The 19,853-nt window shown below is 35.3% G+C and overlaps 2 protein-coding genes across 5 annotated transcripts in view; one reads left to right on the forward strand and one right to left on the reverse strand.

Annotated features, from left to right (window-relative positions):
• Positions 1-17,631, reverse strand: part of LOC131064694 (disease resistance protein Roq1-like) — a 63,459-nt gene extending 45,828 nt beyond the window's left edge. The window contains exons 1-3 of one of the 3 annotated variants that reach the window (XM_059209300.1): positions 10,811-10,994; positions 10,555-10,633; positions 5,156-5,281 (exon numbers count right to left, since the gene is read on the reverse strand). In XM_059209300.1, the coding sequence (XP_059065283.1) occupies positions 5,156-5,281; positions 10,555-10,633; positions 10,811-10,845 (240 nt within the window). In that variant the 5' untranslated portion in view covers positions 10,846-10,994. Of the gene's footprint in view, positions 1-5,155; positions 5,282-10,554; positions 10,995-17,387 lie in introns of those variants that run through there. The other 2 variants (XM_059209299.1, XM_059209297.1) reach the window with 2 other exon arrangements.
• Positions 1,254-19,527, forward strand: LOC131046454 (disease resistance protein L6). 2 transcript variants are annotated; one of them, XM_057980203.2, is made up of 6 exons: positions 1,254-2,003; positions 2,159-3,254; positions 3,389-3,664; positions 3,793-4,437; positions 18,632-18,688; positions 18,790-19,032. In XM_057980203.2, exons 1-6 carry the CDS (start codon positions 1,471-1,473, stop codon positions 18,886-18,888), a joined length of 2,706 nt encoding a protein of 901 aa, XP_057836186.1. In that variant the 5' UTR covers positions 1,254-1,470; the 3' UTR covers positions 18,889-19,032. The 2 variants fall into 2 exon arrangements, with proteins under 2 accessions (XP_057836186.1, XP_057836185.1); XM_057980202.2 differs by having other exon boundaries at positions 1,260-2,003; positions 18,861-19,527.
• Positions 19,528-19,853: the final 326 nt, after the last annotated feature.

Consider the following 19,853-nt stretch of genomic DNA (forward strand, 5'->3'; position numbering starts at 1 on the left):
ATTAAAAAAGATGAACAGTTATTTTATAGTGATTGGTAGTGCCCCAACTTCGCATTTCTAAATATGGCCATAAGACATTTGTAAAATGCATTACAAAACTCACCAATTTCAAACAAAAGCAAGATTTTTTATTCATGATAAGAAAATTTGTGATTTTTGTTTCCCATTTTTTCTTTTAAAAAAAGTTTTTCAATTGTGTTTTACTAGGTGTCAATCAAACATAACTAAATAAAGGAGGGAAACTAAGAACCTTCCTCATTTTTTAAAATGGGTATTCGAAAAACCTGAACAAAAGCTGAAATGGTTATTCAGAAACCGAACCATCTGTCCTCAATTTTCAACTCTATTGTGAACAATAATTTTCTTGATGATTGTAAACAAAAATTCAACCTTTCAAGGGCTTTGGCCATTCCAAGAACACCTCAAACTCCCAACTCCTTCTTGAGCCCAAAACCTTTGACTCCTCAGATCATGTGCAAACTAAGAAAAACTCCAACCACCATAAAGATATTTTGTAATTCTAAAATCGCATCTTTATCATTTCAACCCTTTTCTTCAATAATTTAAACTTCCATAATCCTTTCCCACATTAAATTAGTTCACAAACTTCATATGCTAATGATTTTGACCCCACTTAAATAAAGGTAGTACCAATGATTTTGAATAGAATTGGAACCAAGGTTTGTACGCATTCACGGAACTCCTCAAACCCCTAACTTGTTCCTTAAGCTCCCAAAACATATGACTCCTCACAACTTTCTCCATCTTCATCACTTTTTTATGTAATAAAAATTGTACAATGATCCCTCTAAATTGAAACAAAAAATCATTTAAAAAAATTAACTAAGCTAAAATCGAACAGCAACCAAAAAAAATATCATAATATAATACAATATAAATAATTTTAACATTATATATAATATAATAATAATTCAAATACATATACTAATAATACTATATTATCTAATAAAATTTAATATTCACATATAATTAATCTAATTATTTTAATATTATATTTTTTAATTCTATTTAAAATATATTTAAATTTATAATAAAACATATCTATATAATATAATATAATATACAATATAAATACATATTATTACTACTATTACTATTATTACTTTATTACTATAAAAAGTATTATCTTAGTGACCACCAATAATTGTCGCTGGTTGACCGAGGACCTGCCGAAAGTGCGCTCCGACTGGCACGCTCCTTCCTATTAATTTCTTCACAGTCAATCAGATCATTTCGATTCATAAATTCACAAGATAAGTGACTAACTTCCTCATCTGGATTCATAAATGCACAAGACATACGTGCCTAACCTCACCCCCCACGGGCCTCACCAACATCTTGACACAATATTATCCAAAAAAGGATTTCTGTGGTCGAGATCTCATATACTCTTTTCTCAAATTTGGTGCACTCTGAGTTGTAGTTTCTATCTTCTTTGGCGTTGAGTTCATGGCGTCTTCCTCCTCATCTCACCAAAAGATTTCGGAATTTGGTCCGTTCAGTGAATTTGAAAGGAAAAAATTCCCTGTACCTAGAAAATTATATGATGCATTTATAAATCACCGGGGGCCTGACGTGAAAGAAACTGTGGCAGCAGCGCTTCACAAATATCTTAAGGAGAAGGATTGTCTGGCATTTCTTGATGATCGAGAGTTCGAATTGGGAGATCCACTTATCCCTACGATAGCAAATGCCATATACACTTCAAGAGTTCAAATCGCCATCTTCTCGCCTAGATATGCAGAGTCCTCTTGGTGTTTAGATGAGCTGCTTCTCATGTTAAAAACTGAGGCTCGTTTTATTCCTGTATTTTGTGATGTGAAGCCTGATGACCTTCGCTATCTTTACAAGGGAATTTATGCACAGGCATTCCAAAAACATGAAGAAAACGGTAGGTACAGCGAAGAGAGGCTTCACCAGTGGAAAGAAGCCCTCCGAACTTCTTCAGGCATGTCCGGTCACATATTCAGCACAGCTAATGGGTACGAAGGCTATTTTTTGCCATTTAGTTTTTCCTGTTTTTTTCTTCGGTTGTTTGCTTTCAATCCATTTGAATCCAACTTTTTATTTTTCATTTGTCTTCTCTCCATAATGATTTTGAACAATTTTGAATTCTCTTTTGCCATAAAACTGTCAGTGATGTTGAGATGCTTTGTACAAAGATTGCCATGGCTGTGCAAAAAGAGGTTGAAAATACAAGATATTTGGAAGTTGCAAAACATCCGGTAGGTCTTGACGAGCTAGTGGAGGATTTCGAAAGGCAGGTTAAAGGCAAAGGGAATATTGTTGGCATCTTTGCAATGGGAGGCTCCGGAAAAACAACCCTGGCCAAAGAATTTTGTAACCGTAAGAAATCTGAATATGATGGATTAAGTTTTGTGTTTGATGTTAGAGAGGCATCTGCTAAAGATGAATTGCCGTGTCTTCAAAGTCAGCTCCTCAAAGACCTGTTCAATGAAGATCGCAAATTTCGGAGTGTAGCTGAAGGCACGCCTTTTCTGAGGGATCGAATGGGAAGAACGAGAAACAGTTTCCTTATTGTTCTTGATGATGTTGAAGATCAGAAGCAGCTAGATGCTCTCTTGTTCAGAAATAATGTTAGTCTTGTCATTGTCACAAGTCGCGATGAAAAGGTGTTGAGCAATGCCAGAATCGGAATTCGTTACAAATTGAAAGAAATGGATCGAGCTCATGGAAAAGAACTCTTTTGCTGGAAAGCCTTCGGCCTGCCGAAAGCGCCCCAAGGATATGAGACATTAGTTGATAGCTTTGTAAACTTGTGCGGAGGCTTACCTCTCTCTATAGAGGTGTCTGCTGGGAATCTTTCTGGCACTGATGATGTTGCTATTTGGCAGTCAGAATTGACAAAATTTAGGAGCACTCTGCATCTGGATATAAAAGCGAGACTTAAAATAAGTTTTGACAGGCTAGACCGAGAACAGAAACAAATTTTTCTGGACATCGCATGTTTTTTCATTGGCCAATGCAAGAGTATAGGTATAAGGATATGGAAAGGATCCGGATGGAACGCAGAGCACACAATTCAGACTCTCAAAGATAAATGTCTTCTTGAAATAGAACGGAGCCCTAGGGTGGTACATCGCTTTGATGACCCATTCATTTTTAAAATGCATGATCACCTCCGAGATCTAGGCAGGGAAATGGCAATAGAAATGACAAATCAAGATAGCTTTCCCCTTCGCCTTTGGCGCCCCCGTGAACTGAAATCTTTGGTTCGCTCCTTTCTCCCTATCTTTTCATATTCAAAGTTATAAAATCTATCGATTTTTTTTTATCCTTGGCTTGATCTATCTTTAAAATTAATCTGCATCTGCAGCACCGTTTTGATTTGGATCTTTGAATGCAGGAGATGGAAGGACTGAAAAGCATCCTCAGTAAAACTATTGGCAAAAAATTTAGGTGTTTCAATTCAATTTTTGATTCATCATTGGGTTATAAAATTACATATTTCTTGGGAAATTCAGATGATGGTGATAGGATTTTAACTGATTTGTTATGGATTGAGATTGAATCCAATAGGAATAAATTTGAAAGCATTCCTTCGTGGATTCCTCTGCAAAGCTTGCAGTGTTTAAGAATCTTCGGCGGAAACTTCTGGAGATTGTGGAAGGGAGATGGACAGGTATATTGTTCTTCTTCATCGAAACTAAGTCTATGCTAATGGAGAGAATGTGTTCTAGACTATTCTTATTTGTGAACACTTCTTGCCATGTAAAATAATCTTTTAGCCAAACTTATTGTAAATTTCAGGTCCCTTACCAGTTGAAAGAGCTGCTGCTTCGTCAAACCCCATTCTCAGAGTTTCCAAAAGAACTAGGAATGCTAAATAATTTGGAAGACCTAGTCCTACAAACATGGTGGGATGGAATGCCCGTTGATGCGACGTCCTTACTAGAATCGCTTGGAAACCTCAATAATCTTAGAAGATTGGTTTTAGGTTGTCGTTTAAAAGGGGAACTGACTTTGAGCAGTAGTGGATATCCAAAAAGTGAGTATAGTGGAGACAGATGCATGCATAAGCTTCAAAGTCTAGTAATCAGCGAACTAACTTTTTCATCGAAAGTCATAGTTAGTGGAGAGTATTGTCCCCGTCTTGAAGAACTACTCATCCATTACGCACCGGATTTAAATGAAGTGCATTTATGGCTGGTAAAATCATTGAAATCTCTGAAGTTGAGTAAGTGTAGGCAATTGAAAAGTATATCAGGCAACTTGGACGTGGGGCAGCTTCTAGAATGGAGTATACATGATTGTCCACAGCTGGACGTCTCGGACTCCTTTCAAGTCAAACACTATTATAAGCTACCTGTTAATGGAATCGAAGACTTGGAATATCTCCATTTTACAAATGGACATCATCGATACGCGAATTGGAATTGGAATTGGAAATGCAAGGTATTCAAAACCCATCTTCTAACAGACATTATATTTCTCATTTTGATACACCCAATGAAATTCATTAATTTTTTACTTCAGTCTTATATAGCCTACATGTTTGACTGGAAGCAAGCATTTTAGTGGATGCTCAATGGCATGAGCATGCAGATTGCATTTGCACGATTGCTTTTTGTATTTTTGTTTTATTTTTCATGTATTTCGAACAGATCAGAAAAAGTAAATGAATGCTACATAGGGGGTGTTTTAAGACAATATTTGAGCAAATTGTCTTAACTTGAGACAAAAAAAAAAGTTATGTATTGTCTTAAATATCGTCTTTATCCAAGTGTCTCAAATTATCATCTTAAAAAATTGTCTCTAAAGACAATATAAAACAGAAATATTTTTGTCTTTGTAGAGACAATTTCACATTTGTAAGAGACAAGAGTTGGGATTTAAAGACATATTGTCTCTAGAGAGGCAATAGTTGGGATTAAAACCATATCGTCTCTTGAGAGACAATATGTCTTAAAATCTCAACTATTGTCTCTCTAGAGACAATATAAAAAAATGTATTAAAAAGAAATATGTTTTGGTATATGTATTTCTTCATGCTCACTACCTTATGAGTTTGATTGTTGGTCTTCCCATACACAACACAATTTAACTTATTAGAATAACTTAATACCTCTAATTAAATTATTGCAGAAGTCATATAATATTATAAAGAACTTACCACAGATTCATGACCAGTGACTATTTTCTCCCCTCGATCTAACATATGCTGTCGAAGGCCTTGGGAACCATGTAGTAAAGCATATTTTAGGTCCTCCTCTGAAGCTTCCTTTTGAAATTTGTGAACCTACAATAACCAAATTTATAAGCCAACAAAAATATGAAACTATTTTTAAGCAGCCAGTAGTATGAAGATGATCCAGGATAGTCTTGGAGACATAGCTGTTCAAGTTGCAACATCAACGTGAATGAAGGTCAGACAGTTAAGAGAATGATAGTTTGACAGTATCCAAGGACATTGACAGGGCTATGAAATAGAGGAAAACAGATATAAAATATAGACCAAAACAACAGAGAATCTAAGTAATCTGATAATCCAACTATAAACAAGAGTAAGATTATTAAGCACTTCCCTCCTAAATTTAAACCCTGCTATATCCATGGCTAAATATCTGTGTTAATGCAAAAGGAAATAAAACTTACACAATATAAAATAATTAGGTGCTAATAGTATGATAGACAACTAAATAATGTAATTACAAAAAACTTAAAATAGTCCTATTATTATTCAAAAGTTGAACAGCAAAAGAACAAAATCACATTACTGAAAGACTTAAGTTTACCAGTTTGGAAGTGAGAGGTGCATAAGCTCTATTAAATCTATGCCATTAATGTTAGCCATTTCACTTATGATACTCACAAAGCTGAGACCAATTCTATTATCGCGTTCCTTTGACGTGTAACTTAAATAGGCAACAAAAGCTTCCATCTAAAAATAATGGATTTCTCACCCATCTTAAGAAATCTTTATCTACACAGATAAATAATGGCTAATTCAACAAAAGGAACATTTCTTAGTGACATCAAAAAAGCATATGACGTATTTCCAACTAAGCACAGCAAAAGAGGACATTCTTAATTTTTAATGTTCTTAATGTTTCAGAGGGTATGACGCATTATTAGGATCATTAACTTGAGTTATTGTTACCTTTTTTGGGGGGGGGGCAAAATTAGTTTGGAATGAGTCTAAGGTTCTTTTTGGGGACAAAATTAGTTTGGAATGAGTCTTAGGTTCTTTTTGGTAGGGTTTTTGGGTTTTTGCAAATATCTGTGATCTTTTCTTTTTCATTCAGTCATAGAAGATATCTAAAGTCTAAGCCATTAGATTGAGAATCTTGCACTATCAAGAGAACATTCATTTCATTGTTTCAAAGTGATATGGAGTGTTGAATCTGTAATATAATTTTGTAAGGCAAAGACAGTCCTAGTAACAAAGATCACATTGATAAAGCCATGATGTAGCATATATAGTCAAGAAATGCGCAGAGTAATGTGGGCAATCAGCATACATGCCCAAGGAGAAAAGTCAATACCAAGTGTAGAGACACTGACATCACCAACTATCACAGCACTGAATAGATGGAATCATAAGGATTTTATTATGAATGGAAGAGAAGTAACCTGTTCTTTATAAAGAATCAGTTTCAGTCATAAAAGATTGCAACTTATTACTATTTAACATCAATGGTCACTACTAAAACAGACCCAGATGTAAGAAATCGATCATATACGAAGAGCAGATGAAAAGGGCATGGTATTGGTGGCAAAGAGAAGTCTTCATCAAGGAAAATAAGAGTCTTTCCTTCCAATGACAGTTACATGAAAGTAATTAAGAGCAGCAATCTTAAAAAAAGAGACAAAGTTACGATATACAAAATGAACACAGTGCTGCTTTAGTGACTGTGGGCAGTGATAGGAAAATGCAGTCATAGCTTTACAAGATTCAAAGAATGTTCAGACATGACAGTCCAATACATAGAAAAAGTCATTGTTATGAAGAAATTGAGATAGCAGTCACAAGCTTCAAACACAGTTTAAAGACTTAGTGAAAAGTGTTTTCAAAGACCCTAAAGTATTACAGTCACATAACACAGTGCTAAATCTCAGTTCAAGAAAGGGTTTCTGACAAATTTGCAGTCTTCATAGCATCAAAGATCACTATCAAAGCACATACCATGTTAGATTTGCAGCTAATAAAGGAAACAAAGGATTGAATGAAGGTCTTACAATCTTGTAAACAAAGAAAGAGCAGTGATCCTACAACAGACAAAGAACAAGTTAAAGCGAACTCACTCAATAAGATCTGTCACACTTTTGCCGAGACTAAATAGTCCTGGACGTAGAAAAGGTACCTGATCTATCATTATCATTATATGGCCATATCTTAAGGATTTAATGTTGTCATATACTTTATCATGCTGTAGACCAAGGACTTTTTTATATTTTCAGTCTCTTGATTTTCTGCGATCTGTTTATGTGATGCTTCCCTGATATTAGGCAGCTTACCTCTGAGAGGGAACACACCATAGTGATCTTGACCGACAACAGTTATTCCTGCCACCTGACAGCAAAACGATAGCTCAAAACTACAATCCCAATTTGAAAATTGATCTGGAGACATGTCAAAATACTATCCATTCTTTGAACAAAGAATGAACACTTACTGCAAGAGCCTTGGCTGAGTCACCCTCTATTAAAAGCAAAGTGCATTTTTCAGATTCTTTTCCACCCGCTTTATTTGCATCTTCAAGTTTTGGGATGTCATGTCTATCTTTTTCTTAGTTCCATAAGTTTTTTTGAGCTCTTTTTTTTTGTTTGAATTCTACCCACGCCAATATACTTTCAAGTACACAATTTTCAACTGCAGTCATCAGGTCAAATAAATCTTCCCTCAGATCCTATGTAAAAATCACATTCAAGAAGATGTGTAATGTATGTCAGAAACTAAGCAAACCTGATTTTAAGTATGTATCGGTAAGCTCGAATGTAGAACCAAAACTATTCTGACGAGTTATCAGGGTGTCCTTTGTTTGGGAGTCAAAAGCGGGATTGAGTGAGTTCGCTTTAACAAAAGACTAGTGACTGTCTTACTGGCTCAAAAGCATGTAATAATGATCATTTTGTAACTACGGTCATATAGGCATAACATAAGAAAACAAGAAGTTTGGAATCCAATATACCTTTGCTTTGATTTCAAATAGAACATCTAATAGGTCCATTTAGAATGTTGATGTTCAAAAATAGAAGACACAGAACTTTTGACACTAATTGGGCCTTTTTTCATTTGTGTTAATAACTCTGTCAAAATAAGAAGGTAATGTTTTGAAGAGTTGAGACAATCCAAAACTTTGGACAAGCTGAAGTTAGCTTTACTGCTAAAATCCATTTGGGACTTGCAGATGGCCTTTGAATGTAGGACAATTTTCTTAATATCTCTAAACTAGCAAGTTTCATTAAGGTTGCATTGTACCCTAGTGCTGATTTACCTTGTTCCTTAAGCAGACTACTTTCTTTTGTTGATTTTTTTCTTATATTTCTTGTTTCTGTCTAATGGTCTAATAATTTTTTTAGATTTAGCATTGGTTTTCAGATCAGTCCTCTTTGTCTATTTTTCAGATTTAGTAAATGCACCCTAATAAACACTTACGAGACTGGTCAACAAAGTGGAGACTAAAACATTAGGAAGAGATTGGAAACTATGTTATTGTTTACCTCAACAGCCAAATTTAAAATCTCAAGAACGTATACATCATGTTATAAAAGTATGAGACAAAACCCACAAAAATCCATCTATAAGGGAAAATTCCACCCTCTATGCGTCTGTGCAATATGGAAGCATTGACAGTGCATGTAAAATGTGTGATAGAAGGCCTTAAAGAAACTATTGTTTCCTAGAATGGATAAGGCACTGTTCATGTGATCAAATTTTAAATCTTGAAAATCTTTGTTTGTTCGATAATTATTGGATAAGTTATTCTCCATTGTTTCTAATTGTTTCTAGGAGATTCTAATTATATACATCTCGAGAGAAATTCACTCCAGATTCTTATCTATGGTCAAACCTTGTTAAACTTCGTCTCTAATATATTGTTTTTGAGATTCTAATCTGTAGTCTTGCTAAGCTAGATGGAAAGATAGCTTAATACAAATCTGTGTGTTGTCTTCACACAAAACGTTATAGGTTATCTTGCAGCCTTTCTTTCTCTTTAATTTTCCTACACGATTTCGGGGAAACACTCTTGGAGTTGAAAAGCTTAAAGTGCAGAAGTGAAACCTACTCCTAATGGTTGGCCCAAGCTTACTTGTGATAGATCATAAGTTTCACCTGAGTGTCTAATTTGGCATTCTCTAAGGCCAATCAAATCACATAGGGCAGTTTGGAGCACTAACTAATATATACTACGATGAAACTAATACTAATATTTAAATTTTGAGGATGAATTATGGGAATCGTGTGAAAGAACACTAAATATTGAAAGAGTCCCTAATGCACTCGGATATCTTCCTTTTTTCTGGTGGGGATAGCCATCCAAAGCATAAGGATTGTTCGTTCAAGCAGGCACAGTTGACAAGGGAGATTTATATATGGAATTTCTTTTATCTAACCCTTCTGCTAACCTCCACAAGAGCTGCAATGCAGCTAGAGTCCCTGCCATTTGCAGATATTTGTAGCAGGTGTAGGAGTACAAAAGCAAATACATAGCATGGCATTGATTAAGTGTATTGCATCACTGCTGTAAATAGAGTCATTAATTACTAGGATATTAATGTTTATAATGCTGCAATGACTTCAATATTGATTATAAGTTATGTCTAATATCATAATCAAGTAACTTATACAATGTAAGTCACAACTGATGTAACTTGCTTACTCATTAACAGAGAAATATGCACTGACATTCCAGTGTGTGCCTGTTTCTCTCGTTACCTTTTATAACAAATTGTATTAGAGTCAATCTTATGCTTGGTTAATAAATGCACAGTTTGTTGATAATTGAAATAGATCAAAATATAATTTAAAATTTGTAACTCGAAGCAATTTTGGGAAGGGACAGAGAGAGATGTTGCATGCCGTGGGTTAATCATTGAAGGCATAGTAGCTTGGCTTATGTGGAGGGGGTCAACTATGAGAATCAGGGTACAACAAAAGGCGACAAAAATGCCAGAGTTCATGACTTAGAAATCTGCGTGTAGGAGCAGTGGCTACGGGGGAATATGTACAATAGGTGCAGCAACATAGACTAGGGTAGAGAATAAAAAGTTCGAACAGTTGGCTGTGGAGCTTGTAGAGAAGGTTGCTATTTTTTTCCAAACCTAATTTTTCTCATAGTTATTGTATTCAATTTTCGCTAATCCTTGTGCTTACTGCTACATTGCGAAAATATCAATGCAAAAGTTTTGGTATGCAAATTCTTGTATTCTCTAACATCAGTATCATTGTACAATTTCTAGATACAAATTCTTAATACTACCTTATTGCTAAAAACTAAGAAGAAGTAGATTTCAAGTTGGGGAGAAGCAAATAAAGAAATAAAAGAATTGTGAAGTTCGTTCTATAACCTTATCTGGTTGAACCGATTCACTTTCTTGTCCTGAGGATTCGTTGTTGTAGGATCTGATTGCAGACCTATCATAGGCCCTAGAAAACTGAGTTCAATTAGATGTACTGCCATTTTCTTAAAAAACTCCTTAAATGTAGTGTTTCAAGTCAAATTACATGAGGAGAAAATTAAATATTTCATACTCTAATCTATAGAACAATGTTGGAAAATGATTGCATAAAACAACTTGCAAACAAAACAAAAACATTCCTTACTTTTTACCCATGAATCCTCCCATCCTGGCCTCCATTTAGTCAACAACGCTAATGTGAGCAAATGTACAGTTTGCAAAGAAAATATCACACCCATATCTATCCATAGGTATATTTCATTGTGCTCACAATAAACAAAACGAAAGTTTTCCAACTACTAGATATGATGTGTAGTGTCAAGGCCCACCTGTATTTGTAGATGCATCAAACCAAATTTTCAAGCAATGCAATAGCATGCGGTAAGAAACCATGGGGACAAAATAGCAATAGATATGTGAAATTTAAATTTATTAGAGATATTTGTAATGACCATAGGATAAATGAAACCTGTACGATTCCAAAAAAGTTAGATTAATTTCTACAAACGCAATGGAAAGATTAAACTCTACCTATAAATATGCATGGACTAATGATAGACAAATCTTATTTCATGTAAAGACGATTCAACAAGTTTTAGCTAGATTGCTTACAAATTTTAATTTTTCCTGCCCTTGGCAAATTTTTTTGGACAGACCTTCAGTACCCTGTTATACAACTTCTATTTAGGCGTAGGTCATGAGGGTAATGGGAAAAATAGTGGAATCCATTTTACACCTACCAATTGTATTTACTTGGAAACACAAAAGCTTTTCTTTAAATATGATAAATAATATTTTCGTATCTTCTTTCTGTTATCATGACCAAGAACGTAAGGCCAATACAAGAAAAAGATTTCAAGCAAATGCAACTGGGAGGCTTTGCCAATGTCTTGTCTTTCGTGCCATAATGAGAGCTTTGGAACACGGTATGGAATTCCATCAGCGAAGGAAAACACTTAGCCAAAAATTTCAAGTAAAAGCTTTCCTCTAGCTCCTTGTGGTTGTGAAAACAACTAGATAATAAACTACAGAGTCAAATGACAGTCAAATACTATTAGTTATATATTTATATGTACAATCAAAGTCTGATTTAGAACTGTACGGACTTTCATCAACGGGGCAAAACACTTATGCAGAAATCTCAGTTGCAACCTTTCCTCTATTCATTGTGGTTGTGACAGCAACAAGATAAAGTGCAGAGGCAAATGACAGTCAAATGCTAGTAGTTATATATTTATATCTACAATCAATTCTGATTCGGAACTGTGCAATAGAAATCAATGCCAGAACATAATTACAATCTGTTGTGGTAAACAACGGGATTAGTATGAAACCCTAACATCAATATTAGTTAAATCCAAAATGTTGCTAGATTGATGATAATAAACGGCGAGACATTCAAACCTTCCTCTTATCGGGTTTTGGAAACAACTATGGAATATGATAACCCATTGCACAAGTTAATAGACGAACCCCAACCCCAAATTGACTTCTTCAATATGTTGCTACAGCAACAAACTTACAGCCCATTACTGAAATATTGTTATTTAATGAACCCTATCTCTGCATTGCAAATCATACATCTAAACAGCAAATGAATGAGATCTGGCACTGCTCTAGCTTCATGTACAAAGAAACTACCAAGCCCAGAAGTTTGCTTTCTTAGGATAAAACTATTCTTGCTCATGTAATTCCATGACTCCAAGAAATATAGGAAAATCTTTCAAAAAAATGCAACTGGGAGATGTAAAGCCAAACTCCACAAATTTTGCCAATGTTCTACCATACCACTATTGGTGTTGGAAATAAGCCACACCCGGACCGACGATGGACTGATCCAAGAGGGGCCAGTAGCTCAGTGGTAGAGCAGTCCAGCAGCGTATGGAAGGTCCTAGGTTCGAGTCCTATTTGGTCCATGTCTCAACATGGTATCAGAGTCAGGTCCAGACTAGAAGCCCCAAGCACACGAGAGGTGTGGCTTAAGGGGAAGGGTGTTGGTGTTGGAAATAAGCCACACCCGGACCGACGATGGACTGGTCCAAGAGGGGCCAGTAGCTCAGTGGTAGAGCACTCAGCAGCATATGGAAGGTCCTAGGTTTGAGTCCTAGCTGGTCCATGTCTCAACAACCACACCATAATGAGAGCTTTCAAATAGCGTTTGGACTTTCCTCAGCGTGGGAAACACTTACTTTTCAATTAAATAAAAATATAGAAACCCTAAAGACAAAATGCCCAATATGAGATGAGAAAATGCCTTGGAACGATGGCGAGTGACTCACCTCAATATCCTGCACTCATTGTATCGTGTACTCAACAATGTCGATGTCAGATATCTACAATCAATTCTTATTCAAAACTGTGCAATAGAAACCAATTCGAAAATATAATGGGGAAAATTGAGTGCATATATTCAAAACGCAAAATATACAAACTGAATTAACCAAAAACATTGTATAATTCCAAGAAATGTAGCAAAATATTTCAGGAAAATGGAACTGGGAGATGCAAAGCCAATTCAACCAATTTGCATGACTACAAAATGATCGAGTAGAATAGGATTGTTGTATTTTATTCCCTAGAAAAATTTACCTCCATATGCTATTAGGCATATTATTTTATAGAGATAACCATCGGTTATTCCTTCTTATAGCGTGATTTAAACAAGATCATTAACTTTAGCCTAAAATATCCTTCAAACAACATAATTTAACCAAGTTCTAGGTATCTAGACATTTCTCAGAAGTTGAAGGGAATAAAAATTAAAATGAAGACTGGGAACCATAAGATAGGAATTAGCAGTAAAATAGACACGTCTCAAGCCTTAGACCCTAACGAATCAGTTTTCTTCTAAGCTGAAAAGTAGGGCAAATACTTTCATGTGGTTTGGATACTTACACAATACAATCAAAATAAGCTTTCTACGGTCCTCTTTAAAATGCATCTTTGTATAAACAAGTTTTGCATGGTTTTTCAACATCATGATTACAATCCAGGAATTGACGATTAGCCCGGCAAATTTTTCCTGCCCTTGGCAAATTTTTTTGGACAGACCTTCAGTACCCTGTTATACAACTTCTATTTAGGCGTAGGTCATGAGGGTAATGGGAAAAATAGTGGAATCCATTTTACACCTACCAATTGTATTTACTTGGAAACACAAAAGCTTTTCTTCAAATATGATAAATAATATTTTTGTATCTTCTTTCTGTTATCATGACCAAGAACATAAGGCCAATACAAGAAAAAGATTTCAAGCAAATGCAACTGGGAGGTGTAAAGCCAAATTCCACAACATTGCCAATGTCTTGTCTTTCGTGCCATAATGAGAGCTTTGGATCACGGTATGGACTTCCATCAGCGAAGGAAAACACTTAGGCAAAAATTTCAATTAAAAGCTTTCCTCTAGTTCCTTGTGGTTGTGAAAATAACTAGATAATAAAGTACAGAGTCAAATGACAGTCAAATACTATTAGTTATATATTTATATGTACAATCAAATTCTGATTCAGAACTGTATGGACTTTCATCAACGGGGCAAAACACTTGGGCAGAAATCTCAGTTGCAACCTTTCCTCTATTCCTTGTGGTTGTGACAGCAACAAGATAAAGTGCAGAGGCAAATGACAGTCAAATACTAGTAGTTATATATTTATATTCTAAGTCACAAGGTTTGAATTCGAATTTGAATTCGACGGTCATGAAATTCGAATAAAATTCGACAAGAGAAAAATTCGAAAAAAAAAATCGGATAAAATTCGCCTTATACAAGTTTGTTTATTTTTTAAATATATGTATACTTCTAATAAATTCGACTAGCTGATGAAATAGTTGCAGAGTGCAAACCAACAGTTGCAGAGAATAACCGCAAATCGCGACCCAGCAGTTGCAGATACAGAGAATACCCGTGACCCAGCAGTTGCAGTCTTGCAGATACAAAGAATAGCAGCGCTTTATAGTTTATAGAGAAAATCCACCGAAAAATCTTTAAAAAAAAACCTAAACGCTTTTCAGAAACCTAGAAAAACGCTTTTTAAATTTTAATTTTAATTAAAAAAAATTGACGTCATGGCCATACGAATTTATGGCAGAATTTGAACGAAATTTTCATAGAAGTTTGGAATTCGATAAAAATAGAGCTTCATCCTTGAAAATCGCCGATTTCTGTGACTTAGTTTATATCTACAATCAATTCTGATTTGGAACTGTGCAATAGAAATCAATGCCAGAACACAATTACAATCTGTTGTGGTAAACAACAGGATTAGTATGAAACCCTAACATCAATATTAATTAATCCAAAATGTTGCTAGATTGATGATAATAAATGACGAGACATTCAAACCTTCCTCTTATCGGGTTTTGGAAACAACTAAGGAATATGATAACCGATTGCACAAGTTAATAGACGAACCCCAACCCCAAATTGACTTCTTCAATATGTTGCTACAGCAACAAACTTACAGCCCATTACTGAAATATTGTTATTTAATGAACCCTATCTCTGCATTGCGAATCATATATCTAAACAGCAAATGAATGAGATCTGGCACTGCTCTAGCTTCATGTACAAAGAAACTACCAAGCCCAGAAGTTTGCTTTCTTAGGATAAAACTATTCTTGCTCATGTAATTCCATGACTCCAAGAAATGTAGGAAAATCTTTCAAAAAAATGCAACTGGGAGATGTAAAGCCAAACTCCACAAATTTTGCCAATGTTCTACCATACCACTGTTGGTGTTGGAAATAAGCCACACTCAGCCCGACGATGGACTGGTCCAAGAGGGGCCAGTAGCTCAGTGGTACAGCAGTCTAGCAGCATATGGAAGGTCCTAGGTTCGAGTCCTATTTGGTCCATGTCTCAACATGGTATCAGAGTCAGGTCCAGACTAGGAGCCCCAAGCACACAAGAGGTGTGGCTTAAGGGGAAGGGTGTTGGTGTTGGAAATAAGCCACACCCGGACCGACGATGGACTGGTCCAAGAGGGGCCAGTAGCTCAGTGGTAGAGCATTCAGCAGCATATGGAAGGTCCTCGGTTTGAGTCCTAGCTGGTCCATGTCTCAACAACCACGCCATAATGAGAGCTTTCAAACAGCGTTTGGACTTTCCTCAGCGTGGGAAACACTTACTTTTCAATCAAATAAAAATACAGAAACCCTAAAGACAAAATGCCCAATATCAGATGAGAAAATGCCTTGGAACGATGGCGAGTGACTCACCTCAATATCCTGCACTCATTGTATTGTGTACTCAACAATCCCGATGTCAGATATCTACAATCAGTTCTTATTCAAAACTGTGCAATAGAAACCAATTCGAAAATATAATGGGGAAAATTGAGTGCATATATTCAGAAAGCAAAATATACAAACTGAATTAACCAAAAACATTGTATGATTCCAAGAAATGTAGCAAAATATTTCAGGAAAATGGAACTGGGAGATGCAAAGCCAATTCAACCAATTTGCATGACTACAAAATGATCGAGTAGAATAGGATTGTTGTATTTTATTCTCTAGAAAAATTTACTTCCATATGCTATTAGGCATATTATTTTATAGAGATAACCATCGGTTATTCCTTCTTATAGCGTGATTTAAACAAGATCATTAACTTTAGCCTAAAATATCCTTCAAACAACATAATTTAACCAAGTTCTAGGTATCTAGACATTTCTCAGAAGTTGAAGGGAATAAAAATTAAAACGAAGACTGGGAACCATAAGATAGGATTTAGCAGTAAAATAGACACGTCTCAAGCCTTAGACCCTAACAAATCAGTTTTCTTCTAAGCTGAAAAATAGGGCAAATACTTTCATGTGGTTTGGATACTTACACAATACAATCAAAATAAGCTTTCTACGGTCCTCTTTAAAATGCATCTTTGTATAAACAAGTTTTGCATTGTTTTTCAACATCATGATTACAATCCAGAAATTGACGATTAGCCCGGCAAATACTTTCATGTGGTTTGGATACTTACACAATACAATCAAAATAAGCTTTCTACGGTCCTCTTTAAAATGCATATTTGTATAAACAAGTTTTGCATGGTTTTTCAACATCATGATTACAATCCAGAAATTGACGATTAGCCACATTTCCTAAGCCCTGTTATTGAATCATAAATTGGTTCGGTGATTTCACGAAAATCTTCCATCTGCGTGTTTAAATATGAGCGATGGAGCTAATTCGATATGGGCCCAACCTTCGCCCTTCCGGCTAGCCTATTTCATCATTTCGATATCCAGCAACAGAGCCGGGAACATATTCAATTCGAGATCGAGCAGTAGATCCTTCAGTTGAGTTCGAGCAGTTAAAGATTGAAACCCAGAAGCAGAGTCATAGATGGGAACAGAAACAAGGGTACCTGGAGCAGGGAAGGAAGCATAAACTCACATATTCGAAAAAGCTGCAACTAGCAAAGCCCCGCAATTAATCTAGCCCCCCAGCCGATATGTGCTCACCCCTACCCATAGAATAGTAGGGGATGGTAGGGTCCCTCCAGCAACTTCCAAGAGTCCTGCGCTCAATGACTACGGTCCTGCGTTCGATACATTACAAACAAAACAAACGAAATCCTGCGTTCCATCTAGAATGCCCACTTCTAATTAGGGCAGATACTTCTTTCAATTTCACAGATTGAAATAACAGAGCAAGGGATACCCAGTACATTACCAACAAAAAGAAGGAGATCTACAGGCTCAAAAAGAGAAATTTATTACCCGTTTGCAGCATAACCTAGATTTATCAGCTTGGACAGTTTGCAGCTCACTCTTAGAATGTTGTATCAACACAGTGTATGAGACGGGTTGAAGAAGATACCTAGGCCATAGAAAACTTCCCACCATACCATAAAAACTCTTCCCGCTACTGTTAACAGCTGCATCCCAGTGATGTTGCCGCCCCTGCTGCTAGTTTCTAATGAATGGAGCTGCTGTTGCAACCAAATGGAGCAGGAGACGGTGAGCTGGGCGCGAACTAACATCAAGTCCATATAATAAAATTTTATTAATTAGAAAAAGTGTTTCGTTAATGTCTTCATTTAAGACAATTAAAATATAAAAAAAGTGAAGTTTGTTGCTGTTATAGTCAATGTAAGAAGATATATTACTTATTTGATTAATGTTAGTTAATAAGGACGGAGTGGAAATAGGAGTTATGTTTTTTTTTCTCAATTATTATACTAGTGATAAATATTAATAAGTAGTTCTCTGCAAATACGTTATTTTACAAGCCATAGGATATTTATAGCTAATATTAGCATTATTCATTATTCTTTATGTTTGAGAAATGAGTTTGTTTCAATGATGGAGGAAATGACTATTTTAGATTACATCTCATTTTTGTTACTAAGGATATGAATGGTGCTACCATTCTTGTATAATTGGAAAAAAATTATTTTCTAAATGAAGAAAGGTTAATCTTTTAGATCTAATAGTTTTCATATTGAATTTTTTTTCAAAAATTCTAGAACATCTTGAAGAGTGATCTTCTAAAAATTTATGTGAATCTCATATTAATGAACAAATGTTTAAAGAAATTAATTTTATGTTTTTCTCTTTCATTCCTCATTAAGATGGGAGGAAAACCTTGATCTATTTCATTTGATGTAATTTATAATCTTGTTTAAATCATTATCAACAAAATATTTTGCTAATTATCTAGAATAGATTTTAGATTCTTTGCTATCTTCGAAATAGAGGGTTTAATTAAGAGGTATTAGAATCTTCATAATATTGTTATTGCTTTAGAAGCCATTCATTAATATATGGATTTTTAACCACCCTGCTCCACCCCTATAAGAAGTGAAAATAAGAGCTATAAATTTTTTCTTCCAATTAAATATTTCCAATTCAATATAATGTTAATGCTTTCTTCACATTTCTTTCGTTATTCTGGAGGCTTTCAATAATATTTTCTTCTAGAGTAATAACTGTTAACGCAATTTGTTTGCGGTCCAATCTAGACCCTGCAAAGGACGGTATCAAATGGAGGCATACGGCGTTGCATTCAGATATTGAAGGTATTCTAAACCCATCTTCTAACAGATTATATTTGTCATTTTGACAAACATTCAATTTTATTCACTGTTCAATTTATTTTTATTTAACCTTTTTCTTGCAGAGGATATCAGAAATATTTTTCCTCTTTCACTCATTATTGAGTACTTATGTGTGCATATTTTTCCAAAATAGAGTTTGCCGTCAGAGGCGACTACTCTAATTGGAAGAGCAGTTGATGGAGCAGAGACAATTTTAAATAGACAACTCTTCTCTGGAATTATTAGCAGTGCCAACGCAGTGACTGAGATTCCTCGAACTGGAAATGGCACTTTCGAGTTCCCAGTGAAGATGCCACCCGTATCGAGTGTAATCATCACAAGTATATTGATTCAAACCTCAGCGAGTGACCAGACTGTATATATTCGTCTTGGTCCCGAGAATATATCTAGCCTGCTAGAACCAGGAGAATGGATAGTTACAATCGTACTCTCGGGCCCAAAGCATGTAGAGTATGGTCGAGATTACATTGCGTTCCCTTATATGCTTCTGAGTGGTTGTCGCAAAAAGAAAGCGTGTACAGTAACACTGAAAAGATGGGAAGAAGGAAGTGCCCTGTCTATAATAAAAAGGATAGTTGGTGAACTATATGAGGAATCCACTAGCGGTGATTAGTTACCTTCACTTGTGCATCTTCACAATTCTTTTGGGTTTGATTTTGCATAAATTTATCTTTGGTTCTGGACAGAGCACGTACACCGTCGTGTACAGAAAATTCGTACCACTTTAGGCTATTCTGCAAGGGAAAGGGTTCATTTGTTTGATAAGAATAAGGATCTTTTGTATTATAAAAATCAAGATAGATTTCCCTCGTTAACAAATTATTTTTCTTCATTCTTTGATTTCCCATGTGATTTACTTTCATTTCACTAAAGATTTATACTTTTTATAGAAAAGATGCGCATCCTTCTAATAAAAGAGATTGCAAAAAATGAGGTATTTTAAGAAAATGTACAAGGAGGAGGTCTTTCAAGAAAAAGAGTAGTAATTTGAGAGATCCATTGCACACCAAAAATATGTTAATTTTATTAATAAATTGAATAAATTCACAAATCAAACAAAAATATGATTTTTTGTTCTATGAAAGAGTTAAAGCAAATGAGAAAAAATATCCTTCAATTTAGCGAC

This window comes from Cryptomeria japonica, chromosome 7 (genome assembly GCF_030272615.1).
Source record: "Cryptomeria japonica chromosome 7, Sugi_1.0, whole genome shotgun sequence".
NCBI lineage: Eukaryota > Viridiplantae > Streptophyta > Pinopsida > Cupressales > Cupressaceae > Cryptomeria > Cryptomeria japonica.